At 32.3% G+C, this 22,955-nt stretch overlaps 1 protein-coding gene across 3 annotated transcripts; it reads right to left on the bottom strand.

Moving 5' to 3' along the window:
• Window positions 1–312: 312 nt before the first annotated feature.
• On the bottom strand, window positions 313–21,986 carry LOC106717270 (transient receptor potential cation channel subfamily A member 1). 3 transcript variants are annotated; one of them, XM_045686272.1, is made up of 20 exons: window positions 21,701–21,986; window positions 10,737–10,893; window positions 9,403–9,493; window positions 8,900–8,969; window positions 8,231–8,356; window positions 7,658–7,954; window positions 7,336–7,575; window positions 6,728–6,835; window positions 6,369–6,547; window positions 5,804–6,083; window positions 5,379–5,548; window positions 4,971–5,115; window positions 4,481–4,594; window positions 3,429–3,717; window positions 3,136–3,356; window positions 2,874–3,062; window positions 2,247–2,519; window positions 1,852–2,011; window positions 1,200–1,330; window positions 313–579 (listed from the first exon to the last, which is right to left on the bottom strand). In XM_045686272.1, exons 1-20 carry the CDS (start codon window positions 21,773–21,775, stop codon window positions 442–444), a joined length of 3,453 nt encoding a protein of 1,150 aa, XP_045542228.1. In that variant the 5' UTR covers window positions 21,776–21,986; the 3' UTR covers window positions 313–441. The 3 variants fall into 3 exon arrangements, with proteins under 3 accessions (XP_045542228.1, XP_045542230.1, XP_045542229.1); XM_045686274.1 differs by having other exon boundaries at window positions 3,136–3,341; XM_045686273.1 differs by lacking the exon at window positions 4,481–4,594 and adding an exon at window positions 4,312–4,419.
• Between the last annotated feature and the right edge of the window lie 969 nt (window positions 21,987–22,955).

Genomic DNA, 22,955 nt, shown 5'->3' with positions numbered 1-22,955 from the left:
TACAAAGCCTAACTAGCGAAGCTTTCAATGCTAATAACATGAGTTATCTAACACCTGTATAATTAAATTATTTAGTTAACAAACTAAATTTCTATGTCTATAATCCATTGATATTTTGATTTACAAATATCATTATGTTATTTTGATATACTAAATATATTTTAGAAAAAAACTTTACTACATTTATAAGTACATGTTATCTTGCGGACTAATGTTTCAATGTCACGCACGTTTTAGCTAAATCATAGAGTGATATTAAAATATCAAATGCATTATTTTTTAACACATTAAAAAAAATATTCAAACCACCCATAGGCTTATCTTGATCAAGTCCAGAACAAAGTAAATAAAGCATAGCGTTGCAACTAAAGAGTTTATTGACTACTAACAGCGCCGCGCACATTTGCAATACTTTTGATTCGCTATAAATGGGTTATACAATCAGCCACCCCTATTGAAAGAAGATGCGGGACGCAGATTGTTGCGCAGCCTCGGTGAACTCCATCTCGGCACCACGCGGATCTCATTCGCAGATACACCTTCGTCCACATCATCAGCTTCCGTTCTGATTTCCATTTTCTAAAGAGAAAATTTAGTAAACACAAAGAAAATGTTAAATACGTGTACGTGCACAATTTAAACTCAATCAAATTTAAGTTCCGATTAATTAATAAGTGATCGATGTTTAACAGCTGCTAGAACGAGTGCACATATGTTTGAATTTAGTTTGCTGTAATATTATGAAATCTGATATTAATTGGATGTGACTAATTGAGCGTTGGTGGCTCAGGGGGTAAGCCCTTGACTTGCAATCTGCAGGTTGTGGGTTCGAATCCCGCCATGTACCAATTTGTTTTTCGATTTACATATGTACATTTATCCGACGTTCTTAACGTGAAGGAAAACATCGTGATGCAACCACGCGCACTGCGCCAGCGTGATTGACTATGGCCTAGTCACCCCTAAATTAGGGTAGGCTCCGAACCCCACGGTGGGGACGTATAGTGAGCTGATGATGATGATGAGTAAATTTGTGTGCTATTAGAAAACAAGTTCGATAAATTTGCAAGAAACCAGGGGTTAGTGAGTAGTATTACATAATATTAAGCCTAAGCTAACTTAATTTGAAAAGTAAATCCATTAAAATTTGAAAAAAGTTACCATAAGATGGTCCTCGAGTAGAAGACGTATATTCTTACCTGCACAATAAGTCTTATCAACATATATTGTTGATTTATTATTCTGTTCATGTTTCTTATTTCGTGTTTTTGTTTTATTAACTCTGATGTCAGGATGTCTTCTTTATTTTCCAAAACAAGGTCTAGACCATCTGTTTAAAAATAAATTATTGTTATAAAAATATTACATTTTTCAAGACTATGTTTGAGTTTGAAACTTAGAATGGAATTGGTATCAACACATCGTTAACGTTATGCCGATATTTTTTTACAATATTATAAAAGTGCTTGAATTATAGTTGACAAAATTGCCGGAATCATAGGATCAAACCGCCACTTCAACCATAACGTAGGAAAAGTAATTGTCAGTAAAATTGTCACACTCCATGAATAACCTCGTGAAGTACCGCTTTCCACATAATAATGTTACATAGATGCATATGGTACTGATAAAACTCTTCGTATATTTCAATATGATTTTTTTCATGTTAAATAAAAACAAAAAACTCTAACAGAATTTTAATATTATTTGTCCTTTTCTGTTAATAGTTTTTATCTACAGAAGCAAGTTAAAATCAGGAAAAATAGCAAATAATCTTTTTTTATTTAAATACTGAACTGCATCTATTAAAACGGTGAAGCAGTGTTTATCAACCTCAAAACATATACTAACTGTCATCAGTAAACGGGTTGCAGAACCATTTCCTCAGTATTAGATCCAAGAATCCTAATTTACATTTATTTGAGTTGGGATATTCGATTAGTTCACTTTTGTCCACTTTTTCCAAGAGCATTGCTGGTAATTTCCGTTCTAGTTCAGTATGTAAAACGACCTGTAAGCAAAAATTATAATCATAATTATGCTTCGTCAATAACCTCTTGTTTTCATTTTAAAGCAATTTATAAAAGTTTTTATTTTACAAAAACCATTTTGTTTATAAGCATTCAAGAATTTGTTTAAATTTAAGACTGCTATTATCATACCCGTTATTGAAAAAACGTCATCATTTGCAATATTTTTAGTACTACAAAACGATTAAAATCATTCAATTCTTTAAATTTTCTTACTTGCATAGCCAAGCGCTTCAGTTGAGCATTTCTACGAACACTTTCAATATCGCCAACAGCCAAACCGATGAGGAGATTCATCAGGAGAATTGGCATTAGAACCATAAATAAGCCTAATATAAAAAAAGTTGCCATTGGAAATGGCAAACTGGCGTCGGAGTCAGATCTGTAGTAAGTGTGTACGTATGTGCCGAGAAAGTCAAGTTCACCAAGCATCATTGCGAACGTCCTCATTATTGACATGGAAATAGTGCTAAAAGACAAATGATTACCCTGGAAAGTAAGATACTCATAAACTAAGATTACATATAAATATTCGCCAAGATATCAGAGAACATTATCGATGAACTCGATCAACTCTCGTCTATGGCGAAATCTTTAATGATTTCATCTAATTCGCCAAGCCAATTCGCAAAATAGAGAAATCTAACATCGCTTGTTTCGCCATTGCTTTAAACATATTTTTTCATACTTTTCGGAACATAGCATTTAGTAATTTTAGGTAGACTATTGCCGTCGCGTAAAATCGCATCGCAATAAAGACTTCACATATTATATTATTGTATTTAAAAATGTATATTTTGCTACACTACGTAACGAAGAATCACTTTCGCTCCAGCTGCTTACCTTAGATAGTAATATATAGAAAGCTAGTCCAAAAGCCATGATCAGAATTGAAAAAACCATCAATACTTTGATTAGGGTCTGTAAGATTTCTAAGAACATCACCACATAGATGCCGACTTGATCAAAACGTTGAAGGAGCAGGAGAAGTTCAAACCATGCCAGGAATATTGTAATAGACGCAGCTGAATACTGTAATATAAAAACAATTAACGCAAACGCTCTGATATTTTAATTTTAAAGTTTTTTGCCAAAGTTAACAAACCTGAACACTACAATTGCTGGTGAAAACCCATGGAAAGACCGTCATGGTGGAGCTGATGTATAAAATCCAAGATACCAAGTTTGAAGGATCCACTAAGTAATGCCATTTCTGTTGTTTCACATTATAGGCCTCACGAACAACGCATATACTGTTGTATACTAAAATAGCAACTGTGCTGATATCCATTGCAATTGTTCTTTGAAAATCTGAAACAAAAAAGTCTAAGACTTATGAGACTATAGATTGTGTAGATACAATGTTTATAATTGTTGTTTTTAATTTATTATTCTTACCATCAGCACGTTCCGAACTTAAATTGTCCCATCCAGACGTATTCTTGGCGGAATTGTTAAAATCGCTACTCCACGAAGTACATGCGCTGGTGGAATTATTCGAGAGAACTGTATTAGGTACGCTGTCCATAAGAAGATACGTGTAAAGTGTAACGATTGATAAGAAGATGCAATAGAAGAGCAGGTTAGCTACGTGGAAATACTTTCCATAGGAGTTCCATTTCATTTGCAAGTACTTTTGGCTCAGTGGATGAGCCAGTAGCTCCACTCGACCATGAGCTACCATTGCCTGTAAAATATTTAACAAAAAAATTGAAGATATATTGCAGACCACTTAACCAATTGACCAACATATCTAGACAATTACGATTACCTTTTTGTTTGTAACCTTATTATTCATATTATGTAAAGTTCTTTAAAAAGGTATTTTTACAAAACAAAAACAGAACGGAAGCAGGTAAACACATTTATTTAGAAAATGTTGAAAGCGTATATTGTGTTATGGCTGTGAAGTCACAAACGGTGCTTTGTTTTTGTGTGGTTACGTGCTTTATGGTACCTATCAAGTTTAATAAACATCCCAATTTTTGTTACTTTATGTTTTGGCATTTAAATATCTATAAACACTTATTTACTGTACACCAAGAGTTTGAGGGTTTCCCAACATTGCTTACTCAACATTCACAATATTTCTGGCGACTAGAGAGATTGGGTGGAAATTGACTTGCAAATTTTATGTGCACTGCAGTATTTTGTTGCTAAGCTGTTTTGTTAATTCCTGTTGGAAATAATGGCCTAACCAATAATGATAATAGGTGTAAATTGCACACAAGAACATGGACACAAGCGAAGCGTCAGTGTACTGAATTGACACTTCACTCACGTTGATAACACTCAACGGTTCAGGTCGGTAATTTGGGTCGCCGCGCGCCTGTCTCTGCGCTTCAATTTCAAGCTTCGAATACTGGTAGTGTTTGAAAGAGTATTTAATCTGCAGCGAGCGAAAACAAATATTAAACTTCTAACTAATGGTAATGATATATAAAACTTACGTTAAGAGCTGGTAATGGTATTTCTTGTGATTTTGGAACGTTATCAGATTTTCTGTTTCTGGGTCCTTCTTCGTAATTTACTTGGGGGCATAGCGCTTCAAAGTTGTATTTGATCTAAATTTTGCGAACAGAATAGTTAAGTGTAACATAAAAAAGTTAATTTTTTTTATTCAAGAAGTTATACTTAAATGTTGTTACTAAAAATAAGGTTCATTAAATAGTGGACGAATAAAAAAGAACAGTTATCAGTTGTCTTTATAACAGAGTGGTTCTTCAATACGTCGTTCTATTACAAACATCTTAGATACATGATAACATAAATATATATACTAAAACTTGACTAAAAATAAAAAAATAAATGATTAATTAAATATAAAATGTTAGATTATGATTACTTCATCCTTCAGAGGAAAAGTAAATTAAAACTACTAATCAAAAATAAAAAGGATATTTTTATAGTAAGGTTACAGACAATCTTTTGTGAACTCACGTAGAAGCTCTTTGAGTCTTTCTTGCAGTTGGCTTTAGTGATACATTTATCTTGTACTGCTTCAAAAACTCGAGGCATATAAGCTATCAGAGCAAGCGTAACACAGGGATGACGATCGGAACGTAACGCCATTACTTCCTTAGCCCTGAAATATTTAAATATTAGTTACAATTATTAGTAATTGGAACAAAAAATTATATGAGGTAATAACAGGCTATGCCCGTTAATCCGGAGAAGAATGGGGTACTCATTTTTAATCAAAAATCATTTAAACTGTTTAGGCTTTTGAGAAACTGTCAAGAAAGACTTCTGAAAGTCGTGCAAGATAACCTTTTCGGAATCATCAAAAAATTCATAATCATGCTTTGTCCCTTCTTAGCAAAAGATGATAACATGCGTTGTTATTACCTTTGTTCGTGAGTAACCATAGCAAGAGCTGCTTCCGGGAACTTGTAATAAATAGCGTAATCAATCGCGCTCATGTCAAGATTGTTGTAGGTAAGATTACATCCCATAGACAGTAACAATGCAATCGAATTTGGTCTATTTTCCATTGTAGCCAGATGTAGAGGAGTATTCTGATATTAGACGAAATTGGTATTAGAAAAAACAAAACAATTAAATGTTAAATTGTGTAATAACGTACATAGCACATGAAACGCGGAATCAAGTTATCAAGTTACCGGCAAAAAATGGATGCGAAACTGCAATTACCAATTGTTTAACATAAAGTGTACGAGTTTAAGCAGCATTTTAAACTAGTTATGTGTAAATCATGGATGTTAGAACTAAACATATATATTAGAAAATAAAGCGTAAAACTGTATACTTACTCCATCCTTGTCACTCTGATTTAATAGATGTGAGTGTACTGAATGCAACAATTCAATAGTTTGAGTGTATCCGCTCATAGCAGCCAAGTGTAATGGATTACGACCGTTATGGTCTCTATGGATCAGTGCACCACGGTTCAATAGCAGCTGTACCACTTTAGTATGACCCTCCCGCGAGGAAATGTGCAGTGGTGTCAAACCTTCCCCATCATTCTCGTTCATAATGCAGGTGCCTTTGTCTGAATCGAGAAGACGACAGGCTGTATGGAAGCGTCCATATCTGAAATGTATCATACCATATCAGTCAGTTCCTACTTGAAAAAAAAAATAGGCTTCATGTTTGTCACTTTATTGTTCTGACCTCATATACAGTAAGAAAAAGATAACGATGATTATCGCAGCGATACAAAATTTAAAGGCGCAAGCTCTAGTAATTTACAGCAGTATTATTTTAAGTTTGAGACCTATAATGCTAAAGATAAATTAAGTGTACCTTAAATACATTTATCTTTAGCATAATATGAGATAAAAGACAGTACTGTAATAAATGTTAAATTACTTTTACCTAGCAGCGAAATGAAGTGGACTCTCATTCTTGTTATTTTTTGGGTTGATGCTAGCTCCTAGTCTGATTAGATTCTCTGAAGATCTGATGTGACCCTCTCGGCTGGCGTAATGCAGTGGTGAGCAGCCGGTATTATCCCTTTCGTTCAGCATTTGTATCAGGCCCTGTTCACAATGGTCCTGCAAAACGTACATATTATTTATACCTTTATTTTTCATTAAACATTGAACTGGGTAATGTAAGGCGGGGTTAAAATCCATTGCAGTTTTAATTGTCGACTAATGTTTGCTAATATTTATGTGAAGGTTGGAACGGAGTACTCGGATGCAACCTAAAGGCGTATTGATACAAACATTTACCTTGCAGCTAGCTGCAAAATCTTCCAGCCGTCCACCGTTGAGCACAACAAGATGTAATAAATTCCTTGAATTCATATCCTTTAGCTTAATGTCAGCTCCCAGGCGAATCTGTAATGTTGTTACATGACTTGGTTGTATTTTATTATTGAATCAATATTCTTTTGCAATAATTTTTTATTTATATTTTACTATTTACCGTGGGGTTCTGACCCCAAAATCTCTGTATAAAACATATCTTCATCCTTGTCATTATCTTTGACAAAATAGGGATAACAACATATTTTAAACGGAGATTTCAGTCTCAGATACCCATGGTTAGTCTGGTATCGCTTAAATAAATTTGAATTGATTCTTAATTTTTATTTATTTTCGACTAGCGTTCGTCAACATCGTCAGCGTGGAACTATAAACAAAAATTAGCTTAAGTTACTCTAGCACACTAAGCTACCTTCCAGTACAAGTCCCATCAAAATGGGTTAAGTTGTGGAGATTACCCGAAAAAAACGCGAATTTACACACGAATACTGTTAATTGTATATGTATATTATACATCTTTCACTATAAACAAATTTTCAAAACTGTACTTTCAAGAGAAATAAGACACTTACCAAAGTGTGAACTGTTCTCCAGCCTGCCCTAGAAGCAGCCAGCAACAAGGGAGATCGCCTTTCCTTGTCTAAGGGATTTATATCTGAGCCTTCAGATATCAAGTAGCTAACGATATCAGGATGATCAAACATAGCGGCGCAATGAATAGGCGTCATCATTTGCACATCGCACGAAACGAGACAGGCTTTCTTCTCTTTTGGCTGCATTTCAAACATCAACCGAATGATTTCTAAGGCGCCCTGGAATTAATATTCATTGGTGGAAGTGAAACTTATGTAAAGCCTGGTATTAAAATTGATATGTTCAAAGTTTCTGTATTACCTGTGCGCATGCGAGATGCACTGGGGTCGATAGATCGTGTTGTTGCGTTGAAATCTTTGCTCCTGACCTGAGACAGAGCTCTACAGCTTTGATGTCACCGCCATGCACGGCGGAGTGCAATGGTACATTACCCTCGCTATCGTATAGTGATATGATAGACTCTCTGCTGCATCCTTTAGACTCGCCCCATTGTAGAAATACCTCCATTGTCCTAGAGGACGCATTTTTCGCGGCCTCATGTATCGGGTAATAGCCGTTGTTGCACGAACGTTTTGAATTCGCGCCGAGGTCTGATATCTATTGCAGTAATTTGATAGTTTTCATTAATATTTACATCTCCAAATTAATATATACTTTATCTAGCATTGCACTGATTGTTGAATTAATTTAGTTTAATTGTTTACGAAAGTACAAAGGACATGGAATTGTCACCGATACATAATGCTGCCGAGAGTAAGACCTATAGAAATTGCCATATACAACTACCCAAACATCTCATTAGATCGTCCAGGGGAACCAATGAACAGCGTGGCTACCACGATATATTTGGCAGAATTACAAGAACAATCGTACCAAAATCCTGGCGCACTGGTCATGATCGTGTATGGCAGCGAAATGTAGCGCCGTGCGACCGTGTTCTCCGCCAAGGTCCACATTGATCACGTCTTTGTATTTTGCAAATAATTCCAAAACAGAGACCTGCGAATTTGTTTATTATGCATCTTTTATACTTTTTTCAATAAATTTAACTTTTGTAGTTTTATTAACACACACTTAAAATGATTTATAAAGAAAAAGCTTTTTATTGCGCCAATAAAAAGCTTTTGCTTGCTCTTTACCAAGGTAGACTTTGGAAATGGCTAAAAAATTTCAATGTTTTTTGTGGAAAAAAAAGTGTCATTGAAATTTGCGTAGTTTATTCATGTGGAAATTTCATTTAATTAACTCATTATTAGTCACGTAACTACGTAAAGGGAATGTTTTGGCTAATAATATAACACAAATAATATTTACGTTACTCAAAGATTGTGGTTTTCTTTTGAAGTTAGGAAAGTAAATTTCTTTTGACAAAATGATTACGTACCCTTCTACCTTTTGATTAGGACATTTTAATGCAAGAAAACTTGTGTTAAACAAACACCATACGAAAAACAAACGAGAAATTATTAAGTATACGTATTTTCGTTTCAGTGTAATTTGCTTTCTGACGTTTGCAATTACAAAAGAAAAATGATAACTTACCTTATTTAATTCGGTTGCGAGATGAATTGGTGCCTGTGATTTTTCATTCAATATACCAGTATTTACTTTTCTGTAAAGGAACATTAATATTCAAGAAATATTCAACTAGTTGAGGAATTCCTAAAACGAATATTAAGAGACTTTAAGGATTCTAAGCAATAAATTATCTAATGTTTAAAAAATATTTGATCTCGTAAACATCGTAACTTCGTAACTTCGTTGTTCTTTTTTGAGTCGAAATTTCTATTAAATATTCAGTGTTCCATTATAAAGAACAAAACATCATTACCTCGAAACATTAAGCGTATGCGAAACGATAAAAGGATTTCATGTTAAGCTTTAAAGGTTCTAATTATTTCTTTTGTGTAATTTGAGAATTTTATTTTTAAATTATAAAAGATAAATTACAACAATTACTTTGACTACGATATATTTTTGAGCCAACAAATTTTTGGATATAGTAAATTTAGTTTATCATTTAGTAATACATGTGTCATACTCACTGTTGTAGTAGAAACTCGATGGCATCAAGAGCTTCGTTTTCCACAGCCACGTGAAGTGGTGTGTTACCAGCATTATCACGAGACCCCAAGTCTAGGAGGCATATCACATGTTATTATGAAACTGACTCCGGTTGAGTAAGACATAAAAGTGTCTTTAACAAAGCGAAAAAGGGTGTAGACAATGTTATGAAACTGTGGATGTGCTATTATTTTCTTGTAGGCGTGTGAAGTGCAAAACAATTGGTAGTTATATGTTAAGTTTGATTTTAAATGTATAGTAGTAAAGTTTTACCTCTGTGCTCAAATGTTTTCTAATCTCTCAACAAAAATATCCAAAATAATGCATAGTCCTTATACAAACGTTAGCGTATTACGGATAATTTTGAGACTTAATAAAAAATGTTTTTGTGCAAAGAACAAGACGAAACTTATATTCCTACGCAATGAATTGGTCTATTTAAGTCTCAAATAATAGCTTTCTCCTCAGATTTATGATTAGAATAACTATCATGGGTTTAGAAACGGTCGCCCTGAATCGGATTCAATTGAAAAGACAATTTTAAACCCATCTGTTTGGTAACAATATGAAACTTAGGTTACTTAAAAACAAACGAAGTTATATATAACGTGTTGTTTAGTTAAAGGTGCCGAAAACAATGCATTTTATTCAATTTTAAATTTTCACAGAGTATTGTAATTTTTGATTTAATGGGTAATTATGTTTTGTACTTTTTGAATGATGAGAACAAAGTTTCATGTCGCGTGCAACTAACTCTATGCATAAATAAATGCCATAAGTTCCCGACACAGTTTTCCAATTATATTTTTAATGTAACAGAAGTCTTGAGTCTATTTTATATGATTGAATTTTATAAGTTCAAAGTGTAATTATAATAAAAGACAAGACTGTTTTATGTTAGAAAACAACAATGTTTTGAAATTTCCAAACTTGACTATTTAATACCCATGTCACGAAATTGTATAATGGATAACAAGGTCGCAAATATACTACTAATTTTGAATTTTTCTACTACATTGACTGACGTGAATAATGAATAATCCATCACTTCTTGTTCATTTAATATACTTGTATCTAAGAGTGAAAAGTGGAGGAATAGCAATGGCAATTTTTTATTATTTTTTGCGTGTTTTTTTTTTATAAATATGTTGATTGGTACAAAAGTTATGAAAAAAAAATAAAAATATAATTAATTCCCAAAAATTATTATTTAATCGAAGAAGTTGAACTTATCATATTAGTTTATGAAAAGAGCGAAGAGATAGAGTTCGAAGTTAATATGAAAACAAATAACATAATAAGAAACCGTACTTACCACCTCCATAGTTGTTTATGAAGTGAAGGATGTTGGCATTGTTCTTGGCAGCGGCCTGGTGCGCGGCGGTGCGACCGCGAGGATCGCGCAGACTGAGCCGCGACGGGTCGTTCAGATATAGTCGCATAAAATCTTCCACATTGCCGCTTTCTGCCGCCTTTTCAGAAAACATTAAATAACTTTAGCAAGAAAGATATAACCACAGAAAAGCAAGCGATCGTGATAAGCATCCACCTACCATCAATTTATGCAACTAGGTGGGGGATACGGATTGGTAGTCAGTTTCTTAAGATTTTTTTTTCAGGAGGTGCACTTTACTAATTAGATAGAATTTGCTTGCTTAATTATTAGAACTTTGTGATAGTATTCCGTGGAGCTACAATCAGCTATTGATGTTTTGATTCCTCACAGCATTAGTATAATAGCAAAACCCAATACAGATGAATGTAGATTGATTTAAAAATTGTTAAAATACTAGTGACCTAAGTTAATTATAGACAAATATCTTTTAAAACTTTTCTATCTTCTACAATAACATACGAGAAATACGATCAAAGCCGTAACATCCTTTAAAGGATTTCACGTAATGGCTCCAATCCGTGGCCCATTAAGGACAAACATCTTGTGAATTCTACGGATCTTGCACAATTCGATATTCTTCGTGTTGAACTTTGTAAAATGCTTAGTAAATAGTCAACTTAAACTATACCAAATAAATACATTAAAATATACCCAGCTGTTATGCGTTCAATTTTTATTCTCATTTATTAAGCAAGTAATTCAGAGAAAATTGCGTGAAATTGTTTACACATTTGTGTCCGATTAGAGTTTCAGTGCGAAGAAGAAGTGAGAAGAAGTGAAAAGAGATGTATGTATTTTGGATAATCATACATTTCACAAATCTAAAAAGTAATTGATAGTACGAGTATACTTGATACTATGATGTTATATAAACAAGCTGGTTGAACGAATGTAAAGATGAAAAAAAGAGTAATATGCCAAGAACTTAGCAAATAGTCATTTTCCTGTGCTCTAAAAAAATAGTTGAATAACAGATATAAATCAAAATCTGTGAGAATTATTTAACTTAAAAAGTTAAAAACATGTTGAAGTTTGAGGTGAAAATAATGACAATTTTTTTGGTAAATGTACTGAATTTCAATAAATGACGTGATACTGATATTGAGTGATATGTTTTTCACTGAGAAACCAAGATGTGAAAATAACTTTATTAAATTGCGGGAAGTTTTATTGTATTTTCAGGTTAGAAAACAACCTTTGCTCTTTGGAGTTAAAAACTCATGGTAATAGCATCTTAAAATCTAGATTTTTATGACTGTCCTTTTTAGTTCTATTTTTATCTAGTAGATGTCGGTAAATTACAACGTTGTTGACTTATTTGTTACTAGCTTTTACCCGCGACTCTGTCCGCGCGGAATAAAAAAAAAAATAGAAAACGGGGTAAAAATTATCCTATGTCCGTTCCCTGGTTCTAAGCTACCTGCCCACCAATTTTCAGTAAAATCAATTTAGCCGTTCTTGAGTTATAAATAGTGTAACTAACACGACTTTCTTTTATATATATAGATATACTAGCTTTTACCCGCGACTCCGGCCGCACGGAATAAAAGATAGAAAACGGGGTAAAAATTATCCTTTGTCCATTTCCTGGTTCTAAGCTACCTGCCCACCAATTTTCAGTCAAATCGATTCAGCCGTTCTTGAGTTATAAATAGTGTAACTAACACTACTTTCTTTTATATATATATATAGATTTTACTTGGGAAACTACGGTTGTAATAATTTGAACTCAAATGCTGCAAAAGGCTATGACTAAACCCGAAATAAAAAAACGTTGATGATACATCATCAGTAAAAAAGAAACATGTTCTGATGTAAGGTTCTAGATTTTTATCTATTTATAGAGTTTTTGTTTGTTATTCACTAAATTACTTTGCCAATTGTATGGAACTGGATGTTAACTGTATGTCGTGTGTATAGAAACAAGGCCACACAAGAAATAATTATTAATCCGATAAGCAAAAAGAAATTATATACACACCTGTCGATATCAAGTTAATGGAGTTTTATCGCGAATGCTCACTTTGACCCCAAATAACAATTAAACGAATAATCACTTACTGTTACTACGCAACATCGGGTCAACAGGGATGATGGTTGCCATTTGTTCATCATTCTATTGTTAAGTAATGAAAGACGACTTAAACATATATGCAGATTTTAACGGATTTTACTATTGCTGGCGTTAACCACTGTATCATTTGAAATAAAAAATAATATAGGAATAGATTATTGTTTTATTTTAAAATATTAATTATTTTATTATGCCACTATGTTTTAGAATAGTTCACAGAAATATTAAAGTTAGTAAAATATTATTATTGAAAACGTATCTCCGTAGAAGTCGAAGTACCAAAATCCGAAGGAAATGCTAATGGACCTTTTAATGTTTATTTTTCTTAACATAAATACATATTCCTAAATACATAAATTTAAGGGTAGTAACTTACACAGTTATAAGGCTTAACTGCTGTAGCTTAGAATAGAGTTAAAGTCGGGACTGCTTTGGCAAAGTTTCACACAGATAAAGTGGGAGCTTAAAATGTTTATTTCATCATAAATAAGACTTTAGTTCAATAATTTTTCTGTTCGATTCAATCATGTTCTTAAATATTTTTTTAACTTATGAATTTACATTAAAAATGACAAATCACTGTACTAAATTAAATCAATGTAAATAATATTGTTTTGCTTAAAATTCACGTTAATTTAAAGGATGCTAAATTTAATTGTTTACAAAAGCAGACTATGTATACAGTGCAAAGCAATTGATGTGAAGGTAACTCTTAGATTGGAATAAACTTCTTTATTTAACTTTAAAGGTAAACAATTATACTGAAAGCAATAATGAAACCATATATTTTTTACCAACTTGCGTTTAATTATAATATATACTCGTATGTCCATTCCATGTAGACATCCTAGCTTGATTGATTTTGGAGATTGATATTTCATACGATTCATTTCTTCTCCGGAGTGTTATAATTGTCAGTCAGTCAGATTAATTGATTTTTAAATTAAACTATAGCTTAGATGTATTCGTGTAAAGCGAAATCACTTTTTAAATAATTTATATTTACATAATTATTCTATGTTAGGTATATAATAAAAATATATAGGAAGTTAACAACAGGACTAGGATGTGATACAATGTCCTGAGTTAATTTGACGTGTTATTAGATATTACTTCAGTTACTCGTGTCATTGCACGTGTACCCGAACGCTTACAGAAATTGACTAAAGTTGTTACTCCATTTGTAACAACACGGTCATTAAAGCTACGAGGTTGTATTGCATACACGTGTGACACACAGAATACACTGAGTCGGAGACCAATTCTCTTCCCCGTTTCACCCTTATCTAATAAGGAAATACTGGTAAGGTAAAGTATATTTGGCAGGGGAGGCGATTTATAAGACAGATAAATAACCTTTTTCTGTACAATACTTTTTTCTTCTCCTTTAAAATGATCTCTTCCTTTAAATTTAGTTAACGCATCTGCAACCTTCTAACTTGGATATGTTTATGAGCAATGTCACTTTGCTATTTAAGTGATATCAGGTGGCCGCTAGCTCGATTACCAACTTTCATATAAAAAATATTAGACACTATATAAATAAAGAAACATATATATCTATTAATATAAAGCTCACATTACATATTCAGTTAAATCATTCTTATTCAGTGACTCGGAACCACGTCATCAGTGACATAAATTTATGCCACTTTCATCCTTGTTTACCAATGATGCGCAAATATGCTTTTACCTATATATACGATTTCTTAACTTTCAAGATAAGGCAAGCAGGTAAGCTAGGTTTTTCCAAGGTTAAGAAAGATAAATATTTTTTTTCTATATATATAAAAGAAAGTCGTGTTAGTTACACTATTTATAACTCAAGAACGGCTGAATCGATTTGACTGAAAATTGGTGGGCAGGTAGCTTAGAACCAGGAATAGGACATAGGATAATTTTTACCCCGTTTTCTATTTTTTATTCCGCGCGGACGGAGTCGCGGGTAAAAGCTAGTAACTATATAGATAAAGGTTGTTATTTACTGTGTATATAGCATACCTGACACATGTTATACTTCATGAAATTATAAATCTTCACAATAACCATTTTTATTTTTTGGTATTTCACTGAACTGATCCATGTATGTAAGTTCGTTTTGTACGTCGATTTTCGACGTAAGCACCTCTGTTCTTTAATCTTTATGTTGTTTCCATTTTATCAATGAGATATATACTTAAAAACGCCAGATGCTTGTCGTTTTCATGCAATAGACTCTTTCAACTTGACCAGTTCATGAAACAGAGCCATCGCTATTTTATTTTTTAAGTATGGAGTTAGGTTTTTCCGCAGCATGTACTGATGCTGCAGCCGAGGAAGTATATTTACCTATCCATTTCGGTGATTTTTTTTAACACTATCTACGTAATGTAATTAAGTCGAAAATCTGTCATGGCAACCTACGAACGTTCTAAATTAATGTTCTTATGGTTACAGGTCTCTGTACGAAATTCAATCCTAAGTATTAAGCGAGAGTAATTCTTTAATTACTATTTTTTATATAATCTATTTCTCTAGATCCTTTTTACTTGGGATATTAAAGTGATTATAATGAGTTTAATAATTTTTCTATGATTTTCGAAGTTTACCCTCTCTACAGTCCTATACAGCTGTGAGTTTTTTTAAATTAACATTTTACAAAAGAAACTCTTGCCCGTGAGCTTTGAAAGACCGGAACTCCATTAAACTAAAACAAGGTTATGAAACATTTTTATTCTGAACAGTTGAAATTATTAATACAAAATTAGATATAATACCTACTGCCCTAAAAAGTCATATTTCACTGTGTGAAAAATGTTACTTATTAAAATTTGTAATACTTAAGTTTGCTTTTAACAATTTACATTTATTAATTAAAATAAATAAGCTCGATATTAGTAGCTTAACACGGCATGAATAAGAAAAACGACGGTACTGGAGAAAAATAAATAAGAGGAAAACCATTTCAGGCGTCCTCGAAGCACCCTGTCAATTTTACTAACCCTACAAAATTCAATCAAATATTTTTTTACTGTATATCTCTGTAGACTAAATATATTTAAAGTGACAAAATTAAATTCATGATGGTATAACCTTCACTCGAATCTCTTTAATAGATAAAATAAAATTTGTGTGAATTGACATTTTATTAGGACTTATTAAGATAACACTTGTGGCAGTGTACGTCCATTTAACTACAGAATTGAACTCTGTCGCATGCAACTTTTAGAAAAGGTCATTGGTATGCGCCAGATGGAAACTTATGCACGTTCTTTTTATTTGCAGACAATCAAACGAAATACTATTCCATTTATCTCTGTACTATATCCTATTGTAATTAGATAGACCAAAAATATGATAAATCACTAACAATAAAGAAAACTCTCTACTGGTGACTAAATCAAACAACAGGATTATTTTGCTTTTTCAAAAAACAAAATAATCCTAATATTATTGGTTTAAGTATATTATACTATTTTATGGTAAAAAAAACTATGAAATGATAATATTTCTATCGTCGCTTCAGTAGGTATAATAGCTCAATGGATATCAACTGATTTCAATTATATGGCTATATGCTATAAGTTCGCTTCCTGTGTTGTAACTTGAGCCACTGAACTTTTTTTGGGAATCATAAAAAAACTCAACGAGGTAGATGAAAAGTTATTATTAACTAGCTTTTACCCGCGACTCCGTCCGCGCGGATTAAAAAATAAAAAACGGGGTAAAAATTATCCTATGTCCGTTTCCTGGTTCTAAGCTACCTGCCCACCAATTTTCAGTCAAATCGATTCAGCCGTTCTTGAGTTATAAATAGTGTAACTAACACGACTTTCTTTTATATATATAGATTAATACCATTAGTAACCGGTATTGTTGTTATATTATTTCAATTTTTTTTAAACAATAAAAGCAAACGCACATAACTTTGGATTTTCATTATGTTTAATTAGGGCGCAACAGTTTTTTTTTTACTGAAGTAAAAATATTTCTCCAACAGAACTGCATCTTCTGTCCTGTATATCTGCAATATTATAATTGTATAACGCAGAATTAGTTATCATGTACTTACCTGTAATATCTCTTCGTAGTCACCTTTATTTACGTTCATGAGTCCAAACATTTTGGACCAATGCCGCGGCAGTTTTATACCGGCACTTTTGAAATGCTGTTTATTATACATGTGTTTGGATTTGTTGGACTGACTAAGTTTTATTCAACTATTTCAAATTTTTTAAGCTTAGAATATTAAATGAAAATGTTATTATTTTAAAAGAAAGATTTTAAGTGTTAAGTAATTTTACTTTAAGTTATTTTTTACTGCGAAGTTGTGACAAAAGTGAACCGTGGATTAAGATGAAACCGAATTAACAGGTGTAGCCGCGTAGCTGTGACCGGCGCGTAACTCTCACTGCCGCTACGAGCTGCCGCCTCCCGTAGCACTTCTACGACGCAATGTCAAGTGTAAACGATCTCTTTTTACTTCACGATATTTTGTTTCCAGATTATTCTTTAAGAGCTGTGTAGTTTATTTAATTAATTAAGCATAAAAAGCCTAACGATGGCTAGCTTTTCAATTGTATTTTTATTCATGCAATATTATTTTATGTGTCCTACAAACTTGTGTATATACAAGAATAAAATACGACAATGAAGCAATGACATGAACAAATTTAGATTAGTTTTGTATGTTAGGAATCTTACAGAGGGTTTCAAGTCAATAATCGTTATGTAAATGTAGCACATACTTTACAAGGAGTAATGCTCTGAACAGATACGAGTATGCTTGAGGTCACTCAACCATTATCTGCGCGAGAATGAAACTTCATTTGATTGTTTCTATAAACTTCTTTTACCTAAATTTTCTAATATTCCTTGTCTAGATTGTTTCACCGTAAATTGTAAATTGTGAAATTAAAAATACAGGCCAACTACAGTCGCCTTCTTTTGCGGCATTTTAGTAAAAGAAAAATTCCCATACTATAAACGTAAACTTATTTCGAAAGCCCTAGTGCCATGAGTTTTAAATGCTTAAACCTTCATATTCTCTCAATCTCCTTGAAATAATGAGCCAACAACATACTGCGGTACAGATGTTTGATTGTTAAAATCCATGGTTAGAAATAATCAATTAGGGGACTTGACAATGTTTAACACGTCATTATTCAATATTCACCGATATTTTCATACAATCATTTAAAAGTGGCCTTCAAAAGATTGTTAAGCTATGTTTTATTTCAAGACGTACAAAATGTTCTAACGATGTAATAATAAGAAATGGAATATACATCTAGGAAAGGCAACTGTGCATAATAAAGTTGATATCTAAAACTTTTAAGATTCAATGCTAAAGGAATTCTTAAATTATTTTTTGCAATAATGAAATACATGATTATATTGAAGGTAACTTACGACCAACACTAAATTTCCCTGAGTTTTCTGTACGACATATTAAAAAGACGAAGCGAAACGTTGCATTCGATGCGTGCCGCACATTCAAAGCAGAGCTTTGCTCCCTGTCGTTAGTAACATCAACATAAACTGAATTAAAATTCGCCTTGCATCTTTATGACTGATAGCAAAAGGAGACAGGTCTTGGATAAGATACTCTATTTTTTTTTAATTCTCTCTATAAGCTTAACGAGAAATCTGCAAAGTATTTAAGCTCTCTTGCTACTCGGTACTATGATTTGACTAGCTTTAACATTATAGTTTAGTTACTAGTTTTTATGGATAAATTCTTGGTTTTACGGAAAATATCGCTCCTATTTATCCTTAAATTGATTAAAATATGTTATGGCTGTTATAAATATTAAGTAATAACTAAACTATAAGGGTAAAACTCGAGATTCATAGCATCTTCAATTTTGACAACAAGGGTTTGGTATGTACTGCAAGAAGCGTCACATTTTCGATGAGTCGCCATTTTATTTATTTCCTAACAAATAAACAAAAAAAAATCTATCATAAATCTCACCATGTATACTGCAAGCACAAATTACGCAAATTACAAGCATATTCAAAAAATAGTACAATTTCATGAAACAGTTGGTACAAGAGATTTTAAAACCTTATTTATACTGTACTTCAAAATACAGGAAGCAAAAAGTCTCACATTTTAACCGGTTACGAGCAAGGATGCATCTTCGTTGCTTAGCAACACAACACTCGCCGCATTATTTCTCTTTGCTATTATTAATAGTATAACTCTAAAAATATTGTGTTCAAGCTAAGCCTTTAAGCTTGGTTACCACACAGTGCGCTTTAAATAATTTATTACATTCAAATTAGATTGCTTTATGATATCACACTTCAATACTTTATGTATAATAGTAATAGTTGTATAAAATTTAGTAACCAATATATCACAGATTTTTTAAATTCATTATGATTTTATGGCAATTTTTCAACTAAAAAGGTAAAACATGTGATAATTGTTAAAATTATTTCTCATTATTATTAATTCAAGTCTTTTGTCTCTTTCAGAACTAATGTGAAGCGTGAAAGAATTAATGAAAAATACTGACCTCTTTCAATTTCGTCGGTGTTACTGGTATGATTGGTAATGTATGTGCCCGTCGAAACAAAAACATATTATAACCTATATTACACAGTCACGTGTGTACGTTGAGTTAGTACTTAGGACAGTTTTAAATGTTCTCCCCCACGTTCGAGTGCTTTGACTTATCAGGTAATCATAATACAGCTTTCGTCCATTACGTCGACCAACAAGCACACCGCTATCTTAATTCCCTTTAATGTAATACCATTGAAGAATGGGATTTCATTGTATAGGCGTAGCGATTTTGTATGTTAGAAAGAATTTGAATTTAAAATAATTGTTAACATTTTAAATAAACTATGGAAAATTTTATTTATTATTTAGTGTAAAAAGCTTTTGTTATATATTAATTGTTCTTAAAATAAAACAATATCTATCTGTTTCAATAAACAAGTTTGAGAAATATATATAGTTATTATCGTAAAGGCTAGGCGGTAATTAATTAAAAAAACAACAATTTTATTGAATACAAGCTGTCGCCCGCGACTCTGTCCGCGCGGCATTAAAATAAACTATAAGTAGCTTATATGTTCTTTGCCAAAGTGCCAAATTTCATCAAGATGCGTTGAACCGTTCTGGAGATACCTTCAAACAAACATCCATCCATCTAAACATTCGCATTTATAATATTAGTAAGATCTACACCTGTTATTTCTAAATCGAGCAAGCCGTTTAAATGCCATTGCGGTTAAAATGTAAAGGACATCATCGTATATATTGCTGCGTCATGCTGAGATGTAATTGGTTATGAAACCCTATGAATTATATCTAATAAATTTTTCCGACTTATGACATATCAATTTTTTAATATTCTTCAATAACGTACCAAATTAAAGGGCACAGTCCAATGAAATTTTTATAATCTAATAAATTGACGATTGAAGTGCTGGGCCAAACCACACACAAAAACGCTGTAGAGCTAGAAGAAGAAGAATAATTTATTAATTCTTTCGTTGAATAACGCAAAACAATTAAGGTTATTTTAATCTAATATGTATTACTTGTACTCGAGTAAAATTTAAAGCACCGTGTCAAGATTCGCCTGGATCTGGAACAGTTCCAAAATATCTGAACGTCCGTATAATTATATTACCAACTTAATTTTTCCCTTGTGACGTATTTTATGATTCCTTTGCATAAAAGACACAAATAAACGCAAGTAGTATTGCGGTTTTAAATTAAATAATAAAAGTTTAATTACTATTGTTGGGCATTCAAGCTCACTTTTCATCTTAATGTTTATTATATTACGTAACAAAAATTGTTGCATAAGATGTTAGTTTCGTATTTGTGCGAGTAGTGTATGAATTGTAATGTGAATTTCCTTTAAAAATTGTGCAAAATGTATATTGTTTCAGTTTTTTCAGAGATACTGAGGACGACAACATTTTATGTTTTTGTAAGAGCCTGCAATGGGAACATGCGGTAAACCTGATAAAAGGCAAGTAACGTGGAAACTTATATGTAATATAATTATTTTAATTTAACTGTGATTAATAAAAGAGTTTGTTAAATTGAAAGTTTTCAGTAAAAAGTTAATCTGTATCTTCTTATGTCAAGCTACGTATACAATTAGCAATGTTAATATTCCAAAATAGGAGCTAACCCTTTAACAAATATTCGATTGATACTACAAAAGCGATATGGAAAAACATATTCTTTTATGAAATATATTAATATATTACAAAAACATAAACATTCTTATTTTATGTTTTGATACCGCTTATACAAAATGTACTAATATGTCAACGAGTGATAACACTATCTAATATGCTAGTCTAATATCTCTGGATAAAGTTATCTTATTAACGTATATAACATATAAACGTATATGTATTTATTAACAAAGCTATTCCATATTAGATATTGTATCTATTAGATGTATTTGTTGCATCGCATATAGTACTCAACTATCTTACTAAAGTTGTAAATGCGACAGTTTGGATGAATGGATGGATGTTTTTAGAAGGTATCTCCAGAACGGCTTCAGTGATCGCGCAGACGGAGTCGCGGGCAAATCTAGTAGTTAATAAACAATATAACATCATTATTTTATGATTATAATTATGGCTGGGATTAAAAAGGTTTTTTACTCTCCCATAAACCAATTCCCACTTTCCAAAGATCCTTTTAAGTGTAATTTGTGCCGCACACTGGTGGAATCGTGCCTTTACTGTGTGTTCCCACTGTCTAAACACTTTATTCCAAGTTTTACTACAGTGGGATTTCATAGCTAGAATATAGTATCTTTAGAATAAAAAAACTTACCCTCAGGATACGATACGGGCTTTCAGCGAGCAGACAGATTTCTCCCACATTGGCGCGGCCCGACCCTGGCAGCATACACTGCAGTTCACCGCCATGGTCAATGTTCTCCTGTTGTTTATGCCGTCGCCCAGTCAACCACTCAAGCCAGCTCTGTATTAAAAGAAAAAAATGGTTTAACAGAGAGCGAAGAATTTGAAATTAGATAATAGTAAAAGAAGCATTATGAAGAACTATGTGAATGTAATACATAGAGTATGTGAATTCTTTTTCAGACAAAACCAAAGCAATGTTTTAGCAATATGCTGTGACATAGTTGTACTGGTTTTATCTTTTATCTCTCCTTATGTCTTTTTGTCACGGGTAAGATTTTATCTAATCATCATAGATCAATCATCAAAAACACCGGCAGTCACATTTGCAGACTTGTTATGAAAAGATTTGCCAAGATTTATTATCTCACAAAGAAGTAATCTCATATAACTTTATAAAGTATTAATAGAGTCATAACTTAGCTAAAAAGTTAGAAGAAATGTATTATAATATACAACAAAATATGAAAGATAAATTTGCCCTTAAATTTCTACGAATTATATTTAAAAAAAAAAACGTTTGACATAAGAGTAGAAATTTCTTATTAACATTATAAATGCGAAAGTTTAGGTGAAAGGATGGTAAATTTGGCATATACGTAGAAGACATATACTAAGTATTTTTTTAATTAAGTGCGGATGGAGCCATGGTTAAAAGCTCATTTTAAAATATAAATCAAGTGACATGTGATCACTTGGACTAAGTTTGTTAATACATAACATAAACTTGTAAAAGCATGTTTATGCTCCGTACACATGCATTTACAAAGTCTTATATTAATGAATTACGAATGCTCAAAGCACAAACAAACGTTTCATTTAATTTGCATTGAATTATCTGTTGTAACTTACTAGTAACTTGATAGATTGCTTCCAAAGCAAATTAAACAAACAAAAGTTTGACACAGTTTGATTTTGGAATGGGCTTCAAATATACCAAATAACAACTACTTGATGGTCGCGTGTCACAACTTGTGATCTTTAATTAAACATTTGCTTGGCTTCAGGGAATAAGGCCAAAGCAACCGTAATCATCTCAACACAAACTAATTAATCAAAGAATCTGTTGAATTTATTTTAATGTCTATGTTATGTATATGTACACATTAATAAAATAATAATTAAAAGCACAAATCTGTTAACATCATCTAAACATTTTAGGTTGG

Source organism: Papilio machaon, chromosome Z (genome assembly GCF_912999745.1).
Source record: "Papilio machaon chromosome Z, ilPapMach1.1, whole genome shotgun sequence".
NCBI lineage: Eukaryota > Metazoa > Arthropoda > Insecta > Lepidoptera > Papilionidae > Papilio > Papilio machaon.
This window is presented reverse-complemented; position numbering and strand designations above follow the sequence as displayed.